Raw genomic sequence first — 20,723 nt, 5'->3', positions numbered from 1 at the left:
GTTGTTGACATGACGGAGTGCACACACTGAGCGCAGCTACTGCTGGGATCAAGACCTCGACCATGTCCATCTCCCTGCAAAGGGCACTCGCGGTGCATGCTCCCAAACCTCCTCAGGGGATTCTGATGTGGGCTCGGCTTCCTCCCTCCACAACCAAAGGAAGAAGATTCCTACCACATATGCACACATGTCCAGCTTAAATTCACTTAGGAGATCAGGGGGAATCGTTTCCTGTGCACCAAGAAAACGGAGTCGTATTTTTCAACTTGACATCCCCCCTCCCCGGCCCCACACACTCACCGGGAGCCTCTGCCCAGTGTCCTCTGTGTTAACGGTGAGTTATAATGAGGACCGCCTCACCTATCAAAGGAGCGGTTGTGAGATGTCACTCGGCTGCCTTGGATCTCTCTCGTCAGGTGCCAGATGACAGAAAAACGAAACAGAGCTTCCAATCTTGTTCCCTTGAGTAGGAAACAGACAGGGTGAGGAACCTGGTTTCATAAAAGAAGCTGTTTTCTTTCTTTTTTTGTTATGAAGGTATTGTTGATATACACTCTTATGAAGGTTTCACATGAAAAAACAGTGTGGTTTATACTTAACAGCAAGAAGCTGAAAGCTTTTCCTTTAAGATCAGGAACAAGACAAGGATGCCCACTCTCCCCACTTTTATTCAACATAGTTCTGGACGTCCTAGCCATGGCAATCAGACAACACAAACAAATAAAAGGCATCCAGATTGGCAAGGAAGAAGTTAAACTGTCACTGTTTGCAGATGACATGATATTGTATATAAAAAACCCTAAAGAATCCACTCCAAAACTACTAGATCTAATATCTGAATTCAGGAAAGTTGCAGGATACAAAATTAATATGCAGAAATCTGTGGCATTCCTATACAGTAACAATGAACAAGCAGAGAGAGAAATCAGGAAAACAATTCCATTCACAGTTGCATCAAAAAGAATAAAATACCTAGAAGTAAACCTAACCAAGGAAGTGAAAGACCTATACTCTGAAAACTACAAGATACTCATGAGAGAAGTTAAAGAAGATATCAATAAATGGGAACACATCCCATGCTCATGGATAGGCAGAATTAATATTGTCAAAATGGCCATCCTGCCTAAAGCAATCTACAGATTCAGTGCAATTCCTGTCAAAATACCAACAGCATTCTTCAATGAACTAGAGAAAATTGTTCTAAAATTTATACGGAACCACAAAAGACCTGGAGTAGCCAAAGCAATCCTGAGAAGGAAGAATAAAGCTGGGGGAATTATGCTCCCCAACTTCAAGCTCTACTACAAAGTCACAGTAATCAAGACAATTTGGTACTGGCACAAGAACAGACTCATAAACCAATGGAACTAGAGGAACTAGATAAAAACCCAACCATATATGGTAAATTAATATATGAAAAAGGAGCTGTGGACATACAATGGGGAAATGACAGCCTTTTCAACAGTTGGTGTTGGCAAAACTGGACAGCTACATGCAAAAGAATGAAACTGGATCATTGTTTAACTCCATACACCGAAGTAAACTCAAAATGGATCAAAGACCTGAATGTAAGTCATGAAACCATAAAACTATTAGAAGAAAACATAGGCAAAAATCTCCTGAATATAAACATGAGCAACTTCTTCCTGAATGCATCTCCTCGAACAAGGGAAACAAAAGCAAAAATGAGCACATGGGACTACATCAAACTAAAAAGCTTCTGTACAGCAAAGGACACCATCAACAGAACAAAAAGACATCCTACAGTATGGGAGAATATATTTGTAAGTGACATATCCGACAAGGGGTTAACATCCAAAATATATAAAGAACTTACACACCTCAAAACCCAAAAAGCAAATAACCCGATTAACAAATGGGCAGAGGATATGAAGAGACAGTTCTCCAAAAGAAGAAATTCAGATGGCCAACAGACACATGAAAAGATGCTCCACATCACTATCATCAGGGAAATGCAAATTAAAACTACAATGAGATATCACCTCACACCAGTTAGGATGACAAGCATCGAAAAGACTAAGAACAACAAATGCTGGCGAGGATGTGGAGAAAGGGGAACCCTCCTACACTGCAGGTGGGAATGTAAGCTAGTTCAACCATTGTGGAAAGCAATACGGAGGTTCCTCAAAAAACTAAAACTAGAAATACCATTTGACCCGGGAATCCTACTCCTTGGAATTTATCCAAAGAATACAACTTCTTAGATTCAAAAAGACATATGCACGCCTATGTTTATTGCAACACTTTTTACAATAGTCAAGATATGGAAGCAACCTAAGTGTCCATCAGTAGATGAATGGATAAAGAAGAGGTGGTACATATACACAATGGAATACTATTCAGCCATAAGAAACAAATTCTACCACTTGCAACAATATGGATGGAGCTGGAGAACATTATGCTCAGTGAAATAGCCAGGTGGAGAAAGACAAGTGCCAAATGATTTCCCTCATATGTGGAGTATAAGAACAAAGCAAAACTGAAGGAACAAAATAGCAGCAGACTCAGAGACTCCAAGAAGGGACTAGCGGTTACCAAAGGGGAGGAGTGTGGGAGGGTGGATGGGGAGAGAGGGAGAAGGGGATTGAGGGGTACTATGTTTAGTACACCTGGTTTTGGGGATCACACGGAAAACAGTGTAGCACAGAGAAGGCAAATAGTGAATCTGTGGCACCTTACTACACTGATGGACCATGACTGCATTGGGGTATGGGTGGGGATTTGATAATATGATTAAATGTAGTAACCACAATGTTTTTTCATGTGAAACCTTCATAAGTGTATATCAATACCTTAATAAAAAAGACAAAAAAAAAGAAAAGATAATGTGGTTACTATATTCACCCATATTATCGAGTCCCCTCCCATACCCCATTGCAGTCACTGCCCATCAGTGTAGTAAGATGCCACAGATTCACTATGTGCCTTCTCTGTGCTACACTGTCTTCCCCATGATCCCTCCCTCCCCCACCCCTTCCCTTTGGTAACCGCTAGTCCCTTCTTGGAGTCTGTGAGTCTGCTGCTATTTTATTCCTTCAGTTTTGCTTCATTGTTATATTCCACAAATGAGGGAAATCATTTGGCAATTGTCTTTGCCTGCCTGACTTATTTCACTGAGCATAATACCCTCCAGCTCCATCCATGTTGTTGCAAATGGTAGGATCTGCTTCTTTCTTATGGCTGAATAGTCTTCCATTGTGTATATGTACCACCTCTTCTTTTATTATTATTATTATTATTATTATTATTTTATTTTGGTATCATTAATCTACAATTACATGAAGAACACTATGTTTACCAGGCTCCCCCCCCTCACCAAGTCCCCACTACCTCTTCTTTATCCATTCATCTACTGATGGACACTTAGGTTGCTTCCATATCTTGGCTATTGTAAAAAGTGCTGCAATAAACATAGGGGTGCATAGGTCTTTTTGAACCTAAGAAGTTGTATTCTTTGGGTAAATTCCAAGGAGTGGGATTCCCGGGTCAAATGGTATTTCTAGTTTTAGTTTTTTGAGGAACTTCCATATTGCTTTCCACAATGGTTGAACTAGCTTACATTCCCACCAGCAGTGTAGGAGGGTTCCCCTTTCTCTGCATCCTCACCAACATTTGTTGTTCTTAGTCTTTTCGATGCTTGTCATCCTAACTGGTGTGAGGTGATATCTCATTGTAGTTTTAATTTGCATTTCCCTGATGATTAGTGATGTGGAGCACCTTTTCATGTGTCTGTTGGCCATCTGAATTTCTTCTTTGGAGAACTGTCTCTTCATATCCTCTGCCCATTTGTAAATTGGGTTATTTGCTTTTTGGTGTTGAGGGGTCTAAGTTCTTTATATATTTTGAATGTTAACCCCTTGTCAGATATGTCATTTACAAATATATTCTCTCATACTGTAGGATGCCTTTTTGTTCTGTTGATGGTGTCCTTTGCTGTACAGAAGCTTTTTAGTTTGATGTAGTCCCATGTGCTCATTTTTGCTTTTGTTTCCCTTGTTCGAGGAGATGCATTCAGGAAGAAGTTGCTCATGTTTATATTCAGGAGATTTTTGCTATGTTTTCTTCTAAGAGTTTTATGGTTTCATGACTTACATTCAGGTCTTTGATCCATTTTGAGTTTACTTTTGTGTATGGAGTTAAACAATAATCCAGTTTCATTCTCTTGCATGTAGCTGTCCAGTTTTGCCAACACCAGTTGTTGAAGAGGCTGTTTATTTCCCCATTGTATGACCACAGCTCCTTTTTCATATATTAATTGACCATATATGGTTGGGTTTATATCTGGGCTGTCTAGTCTGTTAACAGAACCTGTTTTCCACCATAGCAAACCAACTTCCATAACAAACAAGAGCTCAGCAGAATAACAGTGACCTCAGCAGAGATGCTGGACTCTCTTCTGTGCTTGGTGCCTGCCTGACCTGGCCAGGAGGACAGGATGGCCTGCATCCTATCCTCTTTCTTTGCTCCTTTAGTACAGATGCACTTTTAGTAAAGCATGTATTCAAGACTGGCAGCAGCCCACATCCAGGGTCACAGCTCGGCATATGGTGGAAGGAGGCCTGCACGGTGCTCTCATGTCTCCTGGACATGTCAGGCCCAATAGCTTAGGGAGCAAGGACACAACCTGGCTGCAAAGGAGAGCTGGGGCTTAAAGCAGCAACAGATTCTCCATGACTGCCTCCTCCATGAGGTAGTGCAGGGACATGGGACAAGCTTATGACTAATATTTCCTGCCTATGATTAAAAATTCTGAGATATAAACAGTACAGTAAGAACAGGAGGGACTCCATTTTAAGGCTAAGATTCCATTTTAAAAACCAGGGTGTTAGGAGGTAATATTCCTAACATATTTTATGGTCATCAGCCAATAACCTACCCTATCTTAAGGCAGGGCAAGCAGTCCTAAATGATATGTCCCCACTGCTTGAGTGTAATCACTATCTTAGAGAAGACGAGGATCACGAAATTCCTCGTGTTAAGTTTATGTTACAGAGTATGTAGAGGACAGATCATGGATGATGACACAATGTCTGTCACTGGAGACAGACATCATGAGACCACAAGTCATCCTATGCCCCACCACCACGTTTCGTCCCATTCTTGAAAGCCTTAAGAGACAGAACCCTAAGCCTTTGAGTATGCCTCCTCTGTGAGGCTGCCCACACCCCCTTTCTTCAAGTGTGCATTTTTGCCTTAAATAAAGACTTCTCACTGCTCATCTTATTGCAGCTGTCTCTGGGCTCTTCCAGTGGTAAGTGTCTTTGTTACTTTGCTATTTCATTCAGTTTTCTAGACTTAAGCATGAGTCTTCTCTCTCTCTGGCCTCCTTCAGACAAGTGGGGAAGGGCTACTGAGAGCTCTGATTCGGGCTTGCAAGTTCCCATGACCTGGGTGACCCAGACAGGACTGCAGCTGTATGATCACGCTCTTTAGCAGCCTGCCTGAAAATCTCTTTTCTTTGCCTTTGGGAAGTTCTCAGAACATAATTTCACTCCATCCAGTGCTCTGCAACTCCCCCAAATCCTGGGGTGGTAGGGGCTTAGTTCCCACACCGTGCAGATTCAAGTGGACACTGGACGCCAGGTGACCCTGGCTTTAGGAACTGGTGATGGATTTGTCCTATGCCAAGCAGGAGTTCAATGAGCTTCCCTTTCCTGCCTCTGCTCTTCTTTGCTCTCTGCTGCCTACAAAGCAGCTGCCATTTGCAGCTACTCTTGCTTTAATGAATTCCTACATTCATCCAACCTGCTTCAGAATTCTTTCTCATTCAGTCAAAAACCCTCCCCCATCCCCCATTGAGGTTTCACCTATGATTCACCTAGTGTGCAGGGAGAGACCTCCCCAGAAGCAGCTGCCTGACGACACCCAGTAGCTTCAGGAGCCCTGAAAGAATTGCCAGAGTCCTGCAAGCATCCTGGGCATTCGGGCAGATTTCCCTGGTGAGCCCTGATATGGACACAGCCATGTTTTTAGGACTCTATCAGGGATGGCTTGTGATTCTGTAGGCCTTCTCGTCCTGAGCTTCTGCAACACTTCTGCTCACTGAGCAGGATGTCCACTGAGTCCCAGGACTTTAACTAGATAGACATAGGTCTTTTCTGGACACACAGTGATGTGTGGCCCAGTAGTTGGAACCACTGCAGAATGGAGAGTATGGGCTGCCAAGGCTCACCTTGTCAGGGTCCAGGAGGGCATGGCAGATGATGTCCTCGCAGATGTTGGCCGTCGGGGCCAGGCAGTGCAGCCGGTAGAACAGTTCTACACAGGTGACGTGATGCTCCCGGGTCTCCTTGTTCAGCTGATTCCAAAGCACACGAGCCACTCTCTGGACAGAGAGGAGACAATGTCAACACAGGCACTGCCTGCTCATTTCCACCTTGCGCCAGGCCAGTCCAAGCCCCAAGGACCTAGCTTCTACCTACGTTTGCTATGTGAGGCTCTTAATCCACAGAGAAACACCTCCACCACACAAAACAAGGCAACCCCAGCTCAAACCAACAACCTACCAGGAGTGCTGGGGGAGCAGGAAGAGAAAGAAGCCGGAAAAAGCATTTGAAGGAATAATGACTGGAAACTTCCCAAGTTTGATGAAAAACATTATCTATATATCCAAGAAGCTCAGTGAATTCCAAGTAAGATAAATGCAAAGAGATCTACATCCAGACATATCATATTGAAAAGACAAAGAGAACATCTTGCAATCAGAATGAGAAAACCTTACAATCAGCAAGAGAAAAATGACTCATCCTTTACGAGGGAACCCCAATAAGATTAATCTCTGATCTTTAATCAGAAACAATGGAGGCCTCAAAACCTTTAACCTTATAAATTGAGGCTCAGTCTTTCTCTACCAATCCTTACATATTTAGTCCAGTTGGCCTAAAACTGAATGCAAATATTTACTGAATACTCACTGCAGGCCCAGAAACAGGGCAGGGAGCCTAGGGTGGAGGAAAGAGGCCGGCATGGGTCTTCAGAAGCCCCCTCCGGCACCACCAGGGCTGCCATATTCCTTATCAGAGCAACTACAACCTGAGGAACAACTTCAAATAAACGGTCTGGGCACAGGGTCCCGGGGCCCCTCCCATGCTCTTCCCAGGGAAATACCTGGTAGAAGTCTGTTTTCTCTGCCATGACCTTCAGCATTCCTGGAGCAATGGGAGGGACTGTCACCATCTGCAGCTTGCCGAAAAATGGGTTGTGTCCTGAACTTTTATAGCGCTTTGTCTTGTCTTCAATGACAAGCGCTAGAGACTGGGAGTGGTTTATGACTTCCAGCAGGGTGGAGATGGCCACATTCTGGAGGTAGCAGTCAGTCACACAGCAGCCAATGGTCATAAGGGATTTCAGCCAGGATGGAAAACTGGAATTGCTGGCTCCTAAAATGAAGCCAGAGAGGATGGAAACAAACAAGATACACAAGAACCGCTCACAATGTGCAGATTTAAGACACCGTTAGATCTGAGAAGTTGGCGGACAGTAGTGCGATAACCTGGTGGTGACATGATATGCAGTCATCATTCAGGACCACAGAACAGATGAGGCCACATCTGATTTCATATGCTTGTCAGATTATTCAAATTCTCCACATGTCAACCTTGGGGTTTTGAGATGATTCAAAATGATTTTATTTAAAAAATTTACTTATAGTAAAATTCACAATTTTTGGTGTAGAGTCCAAAATGTTTTTTTTAAAGACTCTCTTGGTGGTAGGGCACATGGCATTAGCTTTAAAAGAGGCCAAAAACTACTGAGGATATCAATTCTAAATGCAGTTCTCCTAAGTACACTGCCATTCGCAGCTAACACAGCGAGAAACTGCATGGGAAATCGAAGGTAGTGACTGCAAGAGGGGAAATCTTCACCCTCTGTTCCCACCAACTGAATCACTTTTCTTTCCCACCTCCCCTCTATCCCTTAGCCTTGAAAGTGCTAACTGCCTGCTGTGGACTGAATTGTGTTTGCCTAAAATTTGTGTTGAAGCCCCAGCCCCTAATGTGCGGGTATTTGGGGTGAGGCCTTTGAGAGGTGACTCGGGTTAGAAGAGGTCCTGAGTGTGGGGGGCTTCACGGTGGGACACCAGAGAGATGCCCCCACACCCCCAGGAGGTGAGCATGCAGTGAGAAGGTGGCTGTAAGCAAGGGGGGAGCTCTCACCGTACGCTAAGTGTGCTGGCGTCCTGACCTCCGACTTCCAGCCTCCAGAACTGTGAGAAATACATTTCTGTTGTTTAAGCCCCCAGTTGGCGGTACTTTGTGAAGGCAGCCTGACCTGACTAAGGGCCTGTTAGGTGTTGAACTGTGTCTCCCACAAACTTCTTATGTTGAAGTCCTAACCCCTAGGACCTCAGAATGTGAGCTCATTCAGAAATAGGGCCAGTGTAGATGGAACTGGTTAAAATGAGGTCATAGTAAAGTGAGCCCCTAATCCAACATGACTGGTGCCCCTATAAAAGGGAAATCTGAACACAGGTATGTACACAGGAGAACACTATGTAAAGACTGGAGGTTGACACCACAAACTATGGAACTACAGCCAGAAGCTAGGAGACTGGAACACATCCTCGCCTAGCATCAGAGTGGGCACAGCAGTGCCCAACCCCTGAGTGCGGACTTCTGGCCTCCAGAACTGTGAGACAGAGCATTTCTGTTGTTTGATCTGCTTAGTTTGTGGAACTTTGTTACGGCAGGTCTAGCAAACTGATACACAAATTTAAACAACAGGTCTTATGAAACTGTCTGTTTATCGACAATTATAAAGCATGTTTTTTGTTCTGGACCTTTTTAACAGGTTGTGCTGAACACTCAAAGTTTAAAAATACAGACTCCGCCTCACCAATTTGCCAGCTGGTGAGATGCAAGTCAGAAGCAGACACAACTAATGACAACATAAGGAAACAAATGTGGAAAATGGTTCCTTCTTGGCTGGCATGATTTTAGCTCATCTATAAACATCGACTAAGTAATATCATTCTGCAAGATGGACTTGGTGGGGCCACCCTCTCACCAGGAAGCTGGAAGAGCATTTCGCAGAGCCGCTCCGTCTCTTCCTCGGACAGGTAGACAGGGAAGGTGGCGCAGTCCAGCAGCAGGTGGCAGGCGGCCGCAAAGGCCTCCCTGCAGCCCTCCCGTGAGCTCCCCAGGTTGACGGCCACCTGTTCCACAGCCCAGTCTCCCTCCTTTCGGCCAGGGCTACTGGGCAAATGCGACTCTGCACTTTTTGTCTTAAATGGAGACCCTCGAACGGTGAACAAGTCTGAGAGCATCTGCTTAAACTGGGGCACACTGATGGGCTTGGCTTCCCACGAGTTCTTCCCGCCAGAGTCGCCGTCCTCCGTGCCCTGCGTCCTGCCCCCGTGCCCCTGGCCTGCAGGCTCTTCTATCTTGTTTTCTTCTCTGGATGCCATTCGTGGTACTCCAAAAATGTTCTTGTGGGCAAAGTTGGCAACTAGCTCTTGGATGTTAAGAAACGTCCTCTGCATACTCCCGCCCTTCTTCCAAACATCATCTTTTTCAGGAGAGACTCTGGGGACCCGCAAGTGCTTGGAGAGCTCCGGCGACGAGGCACTGAGCCCAATCCCACTGTCTTCCGATTGGAGCGGAGGAAACGAAGTGTCTTCAGCATCTGGAATCACTGCCTTTGTGTCTAAAATGATTTCACTGTTTTCACCTTTCACTGGACTCTGCAAGAAATGGAAATTTGTATTGTGCATCTTGTAAGACCATAGGATTCAAATATCAGCCAAATCAGGCAAAATGTGAATGTGTACTTCCTGTTTTTCAAAATCATAATTCTCTACACCATGAGAATCCCTGTGTAAGAGTGTCTAGTAAAAAAGAGGGCACATCTTCAATGGGTAGGAGTTTGTGGGCCCAAATCGGAGGCTGTCATCCCACCATCCTCTTTGGGTGGGCAGTCTTTGAGCCCATTTTTTGTCTTAAATGGAGATTTAAGGATTCCAGAAAGTTATTTTTAAAAGTTTGACAGATTTAAAAAACATAAATGAGGAAACTGGCATGAAGGTAACATAAAGGCATGAAGAAATAAGAGAAAACCAGAAGTGTTTACCCGTGTGTGTGTGTGTATATATGTATATTACACATACATATATATGTGTACGTCTATATATTCTGTTGCCTTCCAAAGGGATGACACTTCAACCTTTCATGAATCAGTCTCTTCTTATACTGTTCCTTATAGAATATTAAATTTAAAACTCTTCAGCACTTAAACCACTGTGCCCTCAAGGGAAGATGAGATAGTACAGTGCACTTTTTGAAACATACTGCTGCTTGTATTTGTAGACTACATATGGATAAACTTCATACCTTAAATTGTTTGGGGGGACCTTGTTTTTCTCACTAGCTCTAACAGAAAGAAAAAGGACTAACATTGGAATTGACATTGACAACCTGTAATTCCCCTGCAGGTTGAGATTCAAGCCCAGCACCAAGTACACAGCTCTCAGGAATGCTTTGCTCTTCGATCTGTGCCACTGCACTGAATGGATTTCAAGGGCAGAACTCTCAAACCCCCAGAGTAGAAAATAAAAATAATTCAAAGACCATGGGCCTCAGACTGCTTGTGGAAGTATATCTGTTACAGTCTCCTTGGAGGGCGATTTGGCAGTATCTCTCTTAATTTAAAAGGGGGCATGCACTTCTAGTTTAAAAATAAATGGGTTGATTGCACCCACTTCTAGGAAATGATCCTTCTGAAACACTTGCCACCGTGAGTAAGCCGTGCAGGGATTCTGACTGCAGTACTGTCGGTAACAGTGAAAAAGTAGAAATAACCTCAGTAGGAGAATAGGTGAAGGAACTGTAAAAGCCATACCTCAGACTATCACACAGAAGTTGAAAGATACCTCTGTGTATACTATAGCAACATGGAGCGATGTCCCCAAAGCAAATCAGAGAATAGTATATGTTATGGCTTGAACTGTTCCCCACCCCCTCACCGCCTCAAAAGATGAAGTCCTAACCTCCAGGACCTCTGAGTGTGACCTTATGTGGACACTGGCCCTTTGAAGATGCTCAAGTTAAGATAAGCTCAGTAGAGATCGTGGTGATGAGTCTATGTGCCAGGAACACCAAAGAACACCAGGAGCTAGGAGCAGATTCTCCCGACTGCACTTTGACCTGCACATTTCTCAGGAGGAACCAACTCTGCCTGCACTTTGACCTTGGACTTCTGGTTTCCAGAGCTTAGAGACAATAACTTCCTGTTATTTGAGTTACTCAGTCTGTGGCACTCTGTTACTGCAGCCCATGTAAACTAATATCTCGCTAATAATTTTTAAAAAATTACACATATATAAACATACACATAAAAAGGTCTGGACAGTGAGCTCTATAACCACTGGCTGTAGTTAAGGGCTGCGGCAGGGAGGAGTCAGGAGTGAGGATTCCACACTAAACACTTATTAAGGGCTGGGGGACTTTAGGAGCATGTTTTAGAGATTACCTTTATGTCTTCTAGTTTTTAATTCCTGGCCTAACCAACCCTAATGACTTTCTGCTCCCGGCAAGGCACGTGCTTCTTTTAGCCCTGAGAACCACTGAGCTCCTCCCAGCACGTACCGAGCTTCCACTTGTGGGCTCCGTGTCCAGGTAGGAAGGTGGCATCTGCACCTTGCTGAGCACTTTGAAACATGTCTTCAAGGCATGTGTGAGTTCAGGTAAGCTTAAAGCCTCCATTTCCTCAGCCAGTGGCTGCACCAGGCAGGCAAGCGCCTGCGGGAGGTACTGGGTTTGCACCTCAGAGTAAAGTTCCTATGAAATAAAAGACACTGGTTTAACTGAAGTTTTCAATTTATAATTGGAAAAAAAGTGCACCTCAAGTGGCATCTTAGAAAATTCAATGTTTTCAGAGTGTAAGTTCCACATTAATCAGAAAACAAAGTAATATTTCTTTTTCAATCTAGACAAATCAATGGACATTCTTTCTCTCCTTTCAAGTGCCTTTATCAATAGAATATCATTTACATTATTTCTATATTAAGGAAATTAGAGTTAAGAAAATCAGCCAACTGCACAAGTTTAACTAGGAAATACATTTACTCTCACCCCTAAATAACTGTAGTACAGGGGTGGCACCCAGTTTATCATCTTGTTTACATACCTTCCACTCAGCCTACTTACCACTGGCTCAAAGTCTTACTCTTTTAAGTAAGACCTCAGAGTTTACATCCAGCTACATCTTCCATACCAAAACGCACATTGTACTGGTGGTGTACATTTATGTGAAACTAATTTTCAGTTAGATTGAGGTTTATAAAGTAGACTGAGAACACTAATGAGAATGTAAATAAGGCGAGAACAGAGTCACGATGTCCCAGCAAAGGACCTTACCAGGGGAATAACATCCAGAAGGAAGACAAGGAGGGTACAGAGCTCCGAGACCGTCGGGGGAGGGCCAACGCTCTTCTTGACAGTGTAACTCTGCTCGGCTGGCCTACATAGTCCAAGGAAGGGAAAGAACATCAAATCAATTCTTTCTCTTATAATACTTTTAATCTTTCCTGTGATTTCCAGTAAAGGGGTCTATATCAAACATAATGGGAGATGGCTTCTGTAGTTCTAATAATTAAGCTTTGGTGACTAAAATTAGCCAACATAGAGAAGTGTCAGTAAGTGTCTTGAATCTACTTGTTTCCAACATGGATTCACTCTGACTTGAATGTCGTCAGTTCAGATGAGGGTGGTTGCATGCCCACATGGGATTTATACCCAGCAGATCTGGAGAGCTGTAACAGCAGCAATTCCAGGCCCTCAAGCCCAAACCAAAGGCATGTTCCCAGGGAAGGAGCCCTGCTAGAGAGGACACAGGCCAAACAGCTGTTCAGCTTGCTTTAGGAGCCACCCGAGCCAACTCCTCCCATCTAACACCATGAGCTCATCACACAAGTTGCTTAGAGAAATGCACTTTCACTGGTCAACTCTACTGCACCTACTTATCTCACAATGAAACTTAACACTTACTTTTAAATAAGTAGGACACTAAACAGCTAAGTTAAAAAGCATATAGTTGACCCTTGAACTACATGGGTTTGAACTGTGTGGATCCACTTATATGTGGATTTTTTCAATAAACATGTTAGAAAATTTTTGGAGATTTGCAACCGTTTGAAAAAACTTGTAGACAAACTACACAGCCTGGAAATATCAAAAAAATGAAGAAAAAGTTAGGTATGTCATGAATGCATAAAGTATATACATGTATTAGTCTATTTTGTCATTTACTACCATAAAATATATGCAAATCTATTACAAAAGTTAAAATTTATCAAAACCTACAATCACACTTACAGACTGTACATGGCACCATTCGCAGTTAAGAGAAATGTGAGCAAGTTGTTGTAAACCTCCAAAAAATTTTCCAGTACATTTACTAAAAAAAACTTGTGTGTAAGTATACCCACAGTTCAAAGCCATGTTGCTCAAGGGTCAACAGTAGGCTATAGGTAAAGTTCTGGGAGAGTCAAGTTATATCTGGATATTCAACTACACAGGGGTCAGCGCTCCTAACCGCCCATCCTGTTCACGGGTCAGCTGTGTATTAGTTCTCAAAACAGAGTAACTTTGGACCCATTTAGCTATCATAGTACAACTCAACCTGAGTTAATTTTCTTCATTGCAAATGATTGTTTAATTATCTTGGAGTTTATGTTAGCAAGAGAATGACTCTGAAGAACTACGTACGCTACATCCCAGTGATTCTACAGCTAGGTGTCTACTCTAAAGAAACCTGGGCATTGTGTATAAACATGACAAAGATGGTCACCACAGTACTATTCACAAAAATGGAAAAATCAAAACTGGTTCATTCAGGCAATGGACTATTACACTAAAGGCGAATGAGCTAGATGTGTTACAATATGGACAAATCTCCAGAGGCTCTTAATGTCCCCACAAAACAGCACATTGCAGAAAGTTATATACAAGTGGACACTACTTATACAACATTTGGACAAAACAGACTATTTCATTTCTGGACACTGTTATCTGTGCTTAATATAAAAGCACAGACAACATCATGAGCAAAGGCAGACACTAATTTCATGGATTAACACTAGAATGAAGGGAGAAAAAGTGCTGGGAAGGGAGAAAAAAGTGGGGGGAAGGTGGAGGTTAGCTCTGTGTAGCAACATTTTATTCCCTTAAAAAAAGGGATCTGAGAAGCAATGGCCAGTGTTGCCTATAATTTCAGCAATGGGTGCACATGTCTGATGTTATTTTCTGTTCTTTCTTACAGGTGAAATGTTTCTTAGTCAGTTTTTTAAAAGAAAGCATGTCTGGTAACTCTGAAATGGAATTAAACTGACCAAAATAAACTCTAGCCTCAGTAGAGGAAGGCCTTGCTGTTGCTCATGGACCCAACTGCAATTTGTTTATTCATCACAGGTTTGTTTGCCTGTGGAGGAGGCACTGGAGGAGGCAGAATGGCATAGTGGGAGCAGTTGGGAAGTCTGGCCTTCCTGGGTTCTAATCTTGGCTGCTGTTAACTTGCTGTGCAATGCCACACAAGGTATGTCATGTCACTGGGCTCTGGCTCTCTTACGTGGTGAAAATGCCCACTTCTCTTTGGGATCCTCAGGGGCATCCTGAAGAGTTAACGAGAATGCTTAGAAGGACAGAGGACCACGCAGAGCAAACCTAACTAAGGCTTCTATTCAGCTGTGAGGTATGGGAAGGACAGTGTGACAGCAGAGTGCTTTCCAATGGAGGGTGGCGACAACGAGGTTTTACAGTGTGACTCCAGGACAAAACGGAGAGATTGCATTATTCCTCCTTTATGGGCAAAATGACCTGGAATGATTCTGCAGGCAAGCAGGCCATTCCCCAGTGTGTGCTTGAGGTGGAGAGGGTGCAATTCACCAGATTAAAAGGGACAGGAAAGCTGATTATAGTATTTTACAACAGCTGGTTGTAACCAGTCAGATCAGAGTGCTAAGAATTTAAGAAGACTGATGATTTCAAAAACACTCTATCCAATCTTAGAGTCACAAAACTAAGCTTCTTCAAACAGATCAGGCCTTCAGGAAAACTGCAATATAAGCAGATTTGATCAATGTAACTAGAAAATGCACAGAGGATTTTCTCAAGTTAGAATTAATAAGTAAAGAGCTTCAGAATTATGTGGCCAAGATTACTGAGCCTTCTTAATGCCGGTATTTTTTTATTCTACTTCAATTTTTAGTGAATTCTTTCCAATTGTGTACTCATCACAGACTACCTAACTTTATTTTAGCCACTGATGTATAATTGACCACAATGAGCAGATATGAAACCATGAAAACCTCTAATCCTTCCTAAATAGTCCGTAATCCTGAACTGGATACCTACCTAAAGCAATCCTCAAAACACCTCGTCATGTAATCCCAGAGGAAGTCCGTGCTTAGGGAAGTGATCAGCAAGTTCACCGTTTTAACGATCTCAGAGGCGTTTCTGTTTTCTTTGATTGTACTGTAAAGGAAGGTGGATACTTACAAACATATCTATGAAAAATCCTGTATTATGAGAATACCATGTCTGAAAAATTGTCATTCATTTTACCATTTACAACTTACTTCTAGGGACTGACAAACTCCAATAAAGACAAAAGTGTTACTGTTCTTATATAGGAAACAATTTGCATAATGCCATACTAAACAGTATTTATATTGATACGCTCTCTTAGAAATATGCATAAGGGCTATTGCAAAAAGAATCTGATACAGAAGAACAGTTTTAGTGCAACTGTAAATGATTACATACTCTCCTGGTGAAATAACATATAGCACAGCCATTCAGGAGGGAAATTTGGAGGCTAAACTTTTAGTATGTATCTTCTAAGACTCAGGAAGTTTATTCTAGGTATTTTTCCTACAGATACTCTTGTATAGGCCCACAAAGACATGCACATAAGAATACGATTTAATCAAGTATAAAAATCAAATGAATATTCATAAAATGAAATCAAGTATAAAATCAAGTATAAAAATCAAATGAAAATTCAACTAAACCTGATTGTTTATAGTTCATAATGCGTGATCAAAACTGAAAGTTTCTGTGATGACTGCCCTTGTACTGTTCACCATGTAAGAACTTATTCACTATGTAAGAATTTGTTCACCATGTAAGAACTTGTTCATTATGCTTCAGAAGATTGGAGACTGTTGAGAATTAGGCTTGGGGTTGATTAATGATTGTGCATTGAGTCCCCTATACAGAATTTTATTGTTGTTAACAACCATTTGATCAATAAATAAAAAAATAAAAATAAAAAAAAGAATACGATTTAAAATAATTTAAAAATACTGAAAAAGTAGAAAACACCTAAAAGCCTATCATCAGTAAGGGATTGGTCAGTCAGAATTTAGTAAGTGCAAATCCTTACCCATGAATCTAAGGCAACTGTTATATTCCACAGAAGAGAGCAGAGCTACTCACAACTTGTGTTTTCAAAAACATGCAACTAAACAATATAATTCCATCTTTAAAATAAAAGATAGGAATCCATATATTTATGTATGCACTGAAAGTCTGGAAAGAAATGAAAATGTTTTTTCTCTGAAGGGCGGTGTGATTACAGGTGATGTATTGTTTCTTGATACCTTCAAATAACTGTATATTCTACAGTGAGCATGTCATACTTTCATATTCAGAAAGAGTAATTCTGGGGGAAAAAAGCAAACACTAGGAACTCTTGGTACACCTACATAAATGAAGAAACCAGAAAAATCTTCAAAATGATTTAAATTTTCAACATACCCAATGCCATTCAGGCATAAAGAAATTTCATCAAGAATAAAGTAAAAAGGAAGAAGTTGTATTATCTTAAAAAGAACAAAAACAAAACACAGGACTGACAGAGGACCACCCACTCTAAGGCACTGAGTCTGCTGTCTGCCAAGCCCTGCTCACTCTGCCAGCGGGGTCCTGCAGCATGTGCCCTGGAGGTGCCCTTACCTTGCTCTCCCCTCCTCCACTGCCTAGTTCTGAGGACTCCCATCCCTGGCTTCACCTTCCTGGCCTTACCCCCTCTCTTCCTGTAACCCATACTTGGGAGTGCCACACACAGTGTGTTGAACAACCTTCGTATTTGACTGATAAATAGGGTTTGTACATCTCAGGCTGGTGCAGACTACAGAAAACTCCTTTTAAACCCTTTACAACTTTGCAGTTATTCCATAGGGAACAGTCCATTCATGTTGATTGACTCGAGTGTAGGTTACCTTAAAGTGCTGTTTGATCTGCTGCATCTCCACTTTCTCTAGCGCTTCACAGTTTACAAGAAACAACAGAAGGAAAAAGTCATGGCATTAGGGAGGGAAGAACAAGTGTGAAGCTGGTGGTCAAATCCATACCTTATCAGCGAATTTCCACTCTGAGTGTAGCTAAGTTTAAGATCAGAGCCCAGAGCATGTCTGCAGTAAGAATAAAATGCCCGGATGACTTCCAGAAACAAATTCCCAACCACTTGAGGCCCTGAAATTGAAAAGAAAATGACCAGGAAGAGATTAGCAATCCATTTTTAAATCAATGACATATATACTAATCAGTTAGGAAGTAACCCTGAATACACAGAAACTGTATAGTCTAAAATGTATAGAAACTTAACATTGGTTGTGACAATGACAACTCTAGCTGGGGGAATAATATCCATGCAAACAGCCACCATTTCTGTGGAGCTTACTGTGTGCTGAATGCTGTTCTAAGCATTTTCCATCTATGAATTTATTTAATCCTCACAGCAGCCATATGACCAGGTAAGTACCCTGTTGTCCTGATTACAGATAAGGGGACGGAGGAAGAGATCAAGTGACCTACCCAAGCCAGACTCTGCTGGGTGGAGCCGGGGCCTAGGCTGTCTTTTAACTGTGCATAAGCTGGCTTGCCCAGACACATTATTCAGTATAAATATGTAGAACAGGGCAACTTTCCTACTCTGAATTCTTTTAATGGTGAGCTAGGACACCACAAAAGAAATGACACCACTCCTGAAAAGCTTATTAAAATGGCACAGAGCAAGTATCAAATAATTTCACTCATCTGTGGAGTATAACAACAAAGCAAAAACTGAAGGAACAAAACAGCAGCAGACTCACAGAACCCAAGAATGGACTAACAGTTACCAAAGGGAAAGGGACTGGGGAGATGGGTGGGAAGGGAGGGATAACAGGAAAAGGGGGCATTATGATTAGCACACATAATATGGGGGGGGCACGGGGAAGGCAGTACAGCACAGAGAAGACAAGTAGTGATTCTGTAGCATCTTACTATGCTGATGGACAGTGACTGTAATGGGGTGTGTGGTGGGGACTTGGTAATGGGGGGATCTAGTAACCACATTGTTGTTCATGTAAGTGTATATTAATGATACCAAAAATAAAAAAAATAAAAAATAAAAAATAAAATGGCACAGAGCACCAGCTGCATGTCGGAGAAGCATCACTGCCAATTAGGCAGGTGGACGGCGTCTGGACAGTTCTGCTCCACAAACAGCGACCATCAGGTGCCAAGGGAGTGACTGCACACCCACGCACTTGGAGGGATGAAAACAGAATCAATTCGGACCAACCGAACGCTCTATCAACATATCTGTGTGCAAAGCAATCAGCAGGTTAATCCAGTTTTTTATGCTTCCTTTCACATAAACAAAAGACAGGCCTCTGAGAAAACACTTTTGCAATGAGCCCCACGTATCGTATTTTACTTTTCTACAGCATAAGAATGATGAATGCTTTTTAAAATGAACGCAGGTTTACTATTCTGATTCAAGGAGGAGAAAATGAGGCAGTGGCCGAAGACTGGCAGAGAGAGGGGACAGCCAGACTGAATGAGCATCCTGCGCCTTCCAGTTCCATATAACCCACTCCTTTGCCTCTCAAGTATGGCTTCCCTTGGGCCACTACATTTTCAGACAGAACAAATTAGACCCCTGTGACGGGGCGGGGGAGAAGCCTGCCATTTGTGCCCTCCCAGAAAATACGACCTGGACCCGAGCTACCAGCGCTGCACCTGGCCCACCAAGGTGCGCGGCCCTGGCACAGAAGCCCGTCTCCAAACGGCTAAGTTTACTGTCTTCTCTGAATACTTCAAGTTATGTGCAAGCTCCCAAAATGTTTATGTAACTCATTTCACTTTTGAGACTAAATCATGACTCTGAGAGCTGTGGTCACCGCAGCCTGAGGAAGCCTGCTGGAGCGATGGCTGGCTGACTGAGACATGGGAGGGACGGGGCAGGGGGACAGTCTGCACAGTGCACAAGTACCGCCAGGCAGCACCGAGGGGCATGGCGTGGAGGGACCGGCGCTTCATGCTTTGACTTTGGCAACAGCAGCTAGAGCCAGACGCGTCATGGAATACAAGCCCATCTGTGTTACGTGAGCATGCATCTCAGGCACAGCATGTCTGAGGGTCCTCAGGTAAGGGGCAGTGTCCTGTCATAGACAGCCTGGGCTCTGAGGTCAACCAGAGTTTTAATCCTGGCTCCTGGATGGCCACTGGCAAATGACTTACCCTTGCCCAGTCTTCATCTCCCCATCTGTAAAATGGCAATGGTAAGAAAACCTACCTGAGGAAGTATGGGTGGAGACGTAAATATACAAAACACTGTGTATCAAGTAAATCCTCAAAAACATCAGCTTTTATTATTATTAATGACAGTGAAAACATACCAGGACCTCAGAATCTCCCTTCCATCTAATGTGACCAGAAGCCATTTTTCCCTCTGTAGCCCCAGAGCCCGGCACCATCCCTGCCGTGCTCCATGCCTGTCCCTGAATGAATACGTGAAGGGTCTCGTCCTGAGCCAGAGGGAAAAGGAACCTCATTACCTCACTCGGCTCTTGTTCTCTGCAAAGAGCAACGAGGGGGTGGGCACATCCCATGAGCTTAGATGATGCCATCCAGCTTGAAAGCCCATGGAGAACATGGGGATTTTCTTCCCTGTCATGGTACTCAAGTGACTGGATGTTAAGATCTTACAGTGAATGGATATTGGAGCAATTTCTTTTTTTAAAGCAAGAGAGAGAAGGTAGTTTTCTCAGCTGATGCTCTCAGGACCACAGTGTATAAGAGGGGACATTTTGGGAACCAGAGTCTAGCTAAACCCCTCTCAATTGTCAGAGGACAAGACAGAGGCTCAAAGAGCAGAAGCGGCTTGCCCAAGGTCACAAGGCAAGAAGATGGATGCGGGCCCCTATTTCCCTGATAAGAAAATCAGACCTCATTTGAAGTATGACATTTGGTCGGAGAAATGTTCTTACCAAGTCAGTACTGTGTGTGCAGCATAGGCACATACACAGGTGTGCACAAGAGGAGCTCAAACTATTTTCCTAACAACAATGTTCAAATTACCACGCCAAGTTTTTACATGGTGCCAGATACGGTAACCGAACCATGTAACATGACTGAAGTACTTGAAGACTCTGAACTTCCAGAGATTAAATTGTGTTCAAAATAACACGTGACTGCATCTCACTACGCAGTAATTCCCTCTAAAGAGGTAATCCGTAGCTGGCGTCTGGTGATAACAGCAGTCCTGACATTACCTATTTCTGGCTTGTCGAGCAGACTGACGAGGATGCGGAAAGGCTTCAGGTATGCGTGGTGGCGCTCCTCTATGTCGGCATCCGCAAACCTCTGGTGCAATATCTCAGTCAGACTCTGTTTTTTTAAAAAGCCACATATTAGGATACTGTGTGCATTTAGTGG

At 43.0% G+C, this 20,723-nt stretch overlaps 1 protein-coding gene across 4 annotated transcripts in view; it reads right to left on the bottom strand.

Moving 5' to 3' along the window:
• DOP1B (DOP1 leucine zipper like protein B) overlaps nt 1-20,723 on the bottom strand; it is a 98,559-nt gene that overhangs the window by 42,828 nt on the left and 35,008 nt on the right. For all 4 annotated transcript variants that reach the window (XR_005027491.2, XM_036899316.2, XM_036899311.2 and 1 more), the window contains exons 9-17: nt 20,561-20,675; nt 17,372-17,492; nt 15,369-15,488; nt 12,375-12,477; nt 11,604-11,795; nt 9,028-9,703; nt 7,129-7,400; nt 6,194-6,346; nt 361-461 (exon numbers count right to left, since the gene is read on the bottom strand). Coding sequence is in view for 3 of the 4 variants with exons in the window: in XM_036899316.2 (XP_036755211.2) it covers nt 361-461; nt 6,194-6,346; nt 7,129-7,400; nt 9,028-9,703; nt 11,604-11,795; nt 12,375-12,477; nt 15,369-15,488; nt 17,372-17,492; nt 20,561-20,675 (1,853 nt within the window). In the remaining variant the exon portion in view is untranslated. The remainder of the gene's footprint in view (nt 1-360; nt 462-6,193; nt 6,347-7,128; nt 7,401-9,027; nt 9,704-11,603; nt 11,796-12,374; nt 12,478-15,368; nt 15,489-17,371; nt 17,493-20,560; nt 20,676-20,723) is intronic.

The sequence above is a fragment of the Manis pentadactyla genome, chromosome 1 (assembly GCF_030020395.1).
Source record: "Manis pentadactyla isolate mManPen7 chromosome 1, mManPen7.hap1, whole genome shotgun sequence".
Classification (NCBI taxonomy): domain Eukaryota; kingdom Metazoa; phylum Chordata; class Mammalia; order Pholidota; family Manidae; genus Manis; species Manis pentadactyla.
This window is presented reverse-complemented; position numbering and strand designations above follow the sequence as displayed.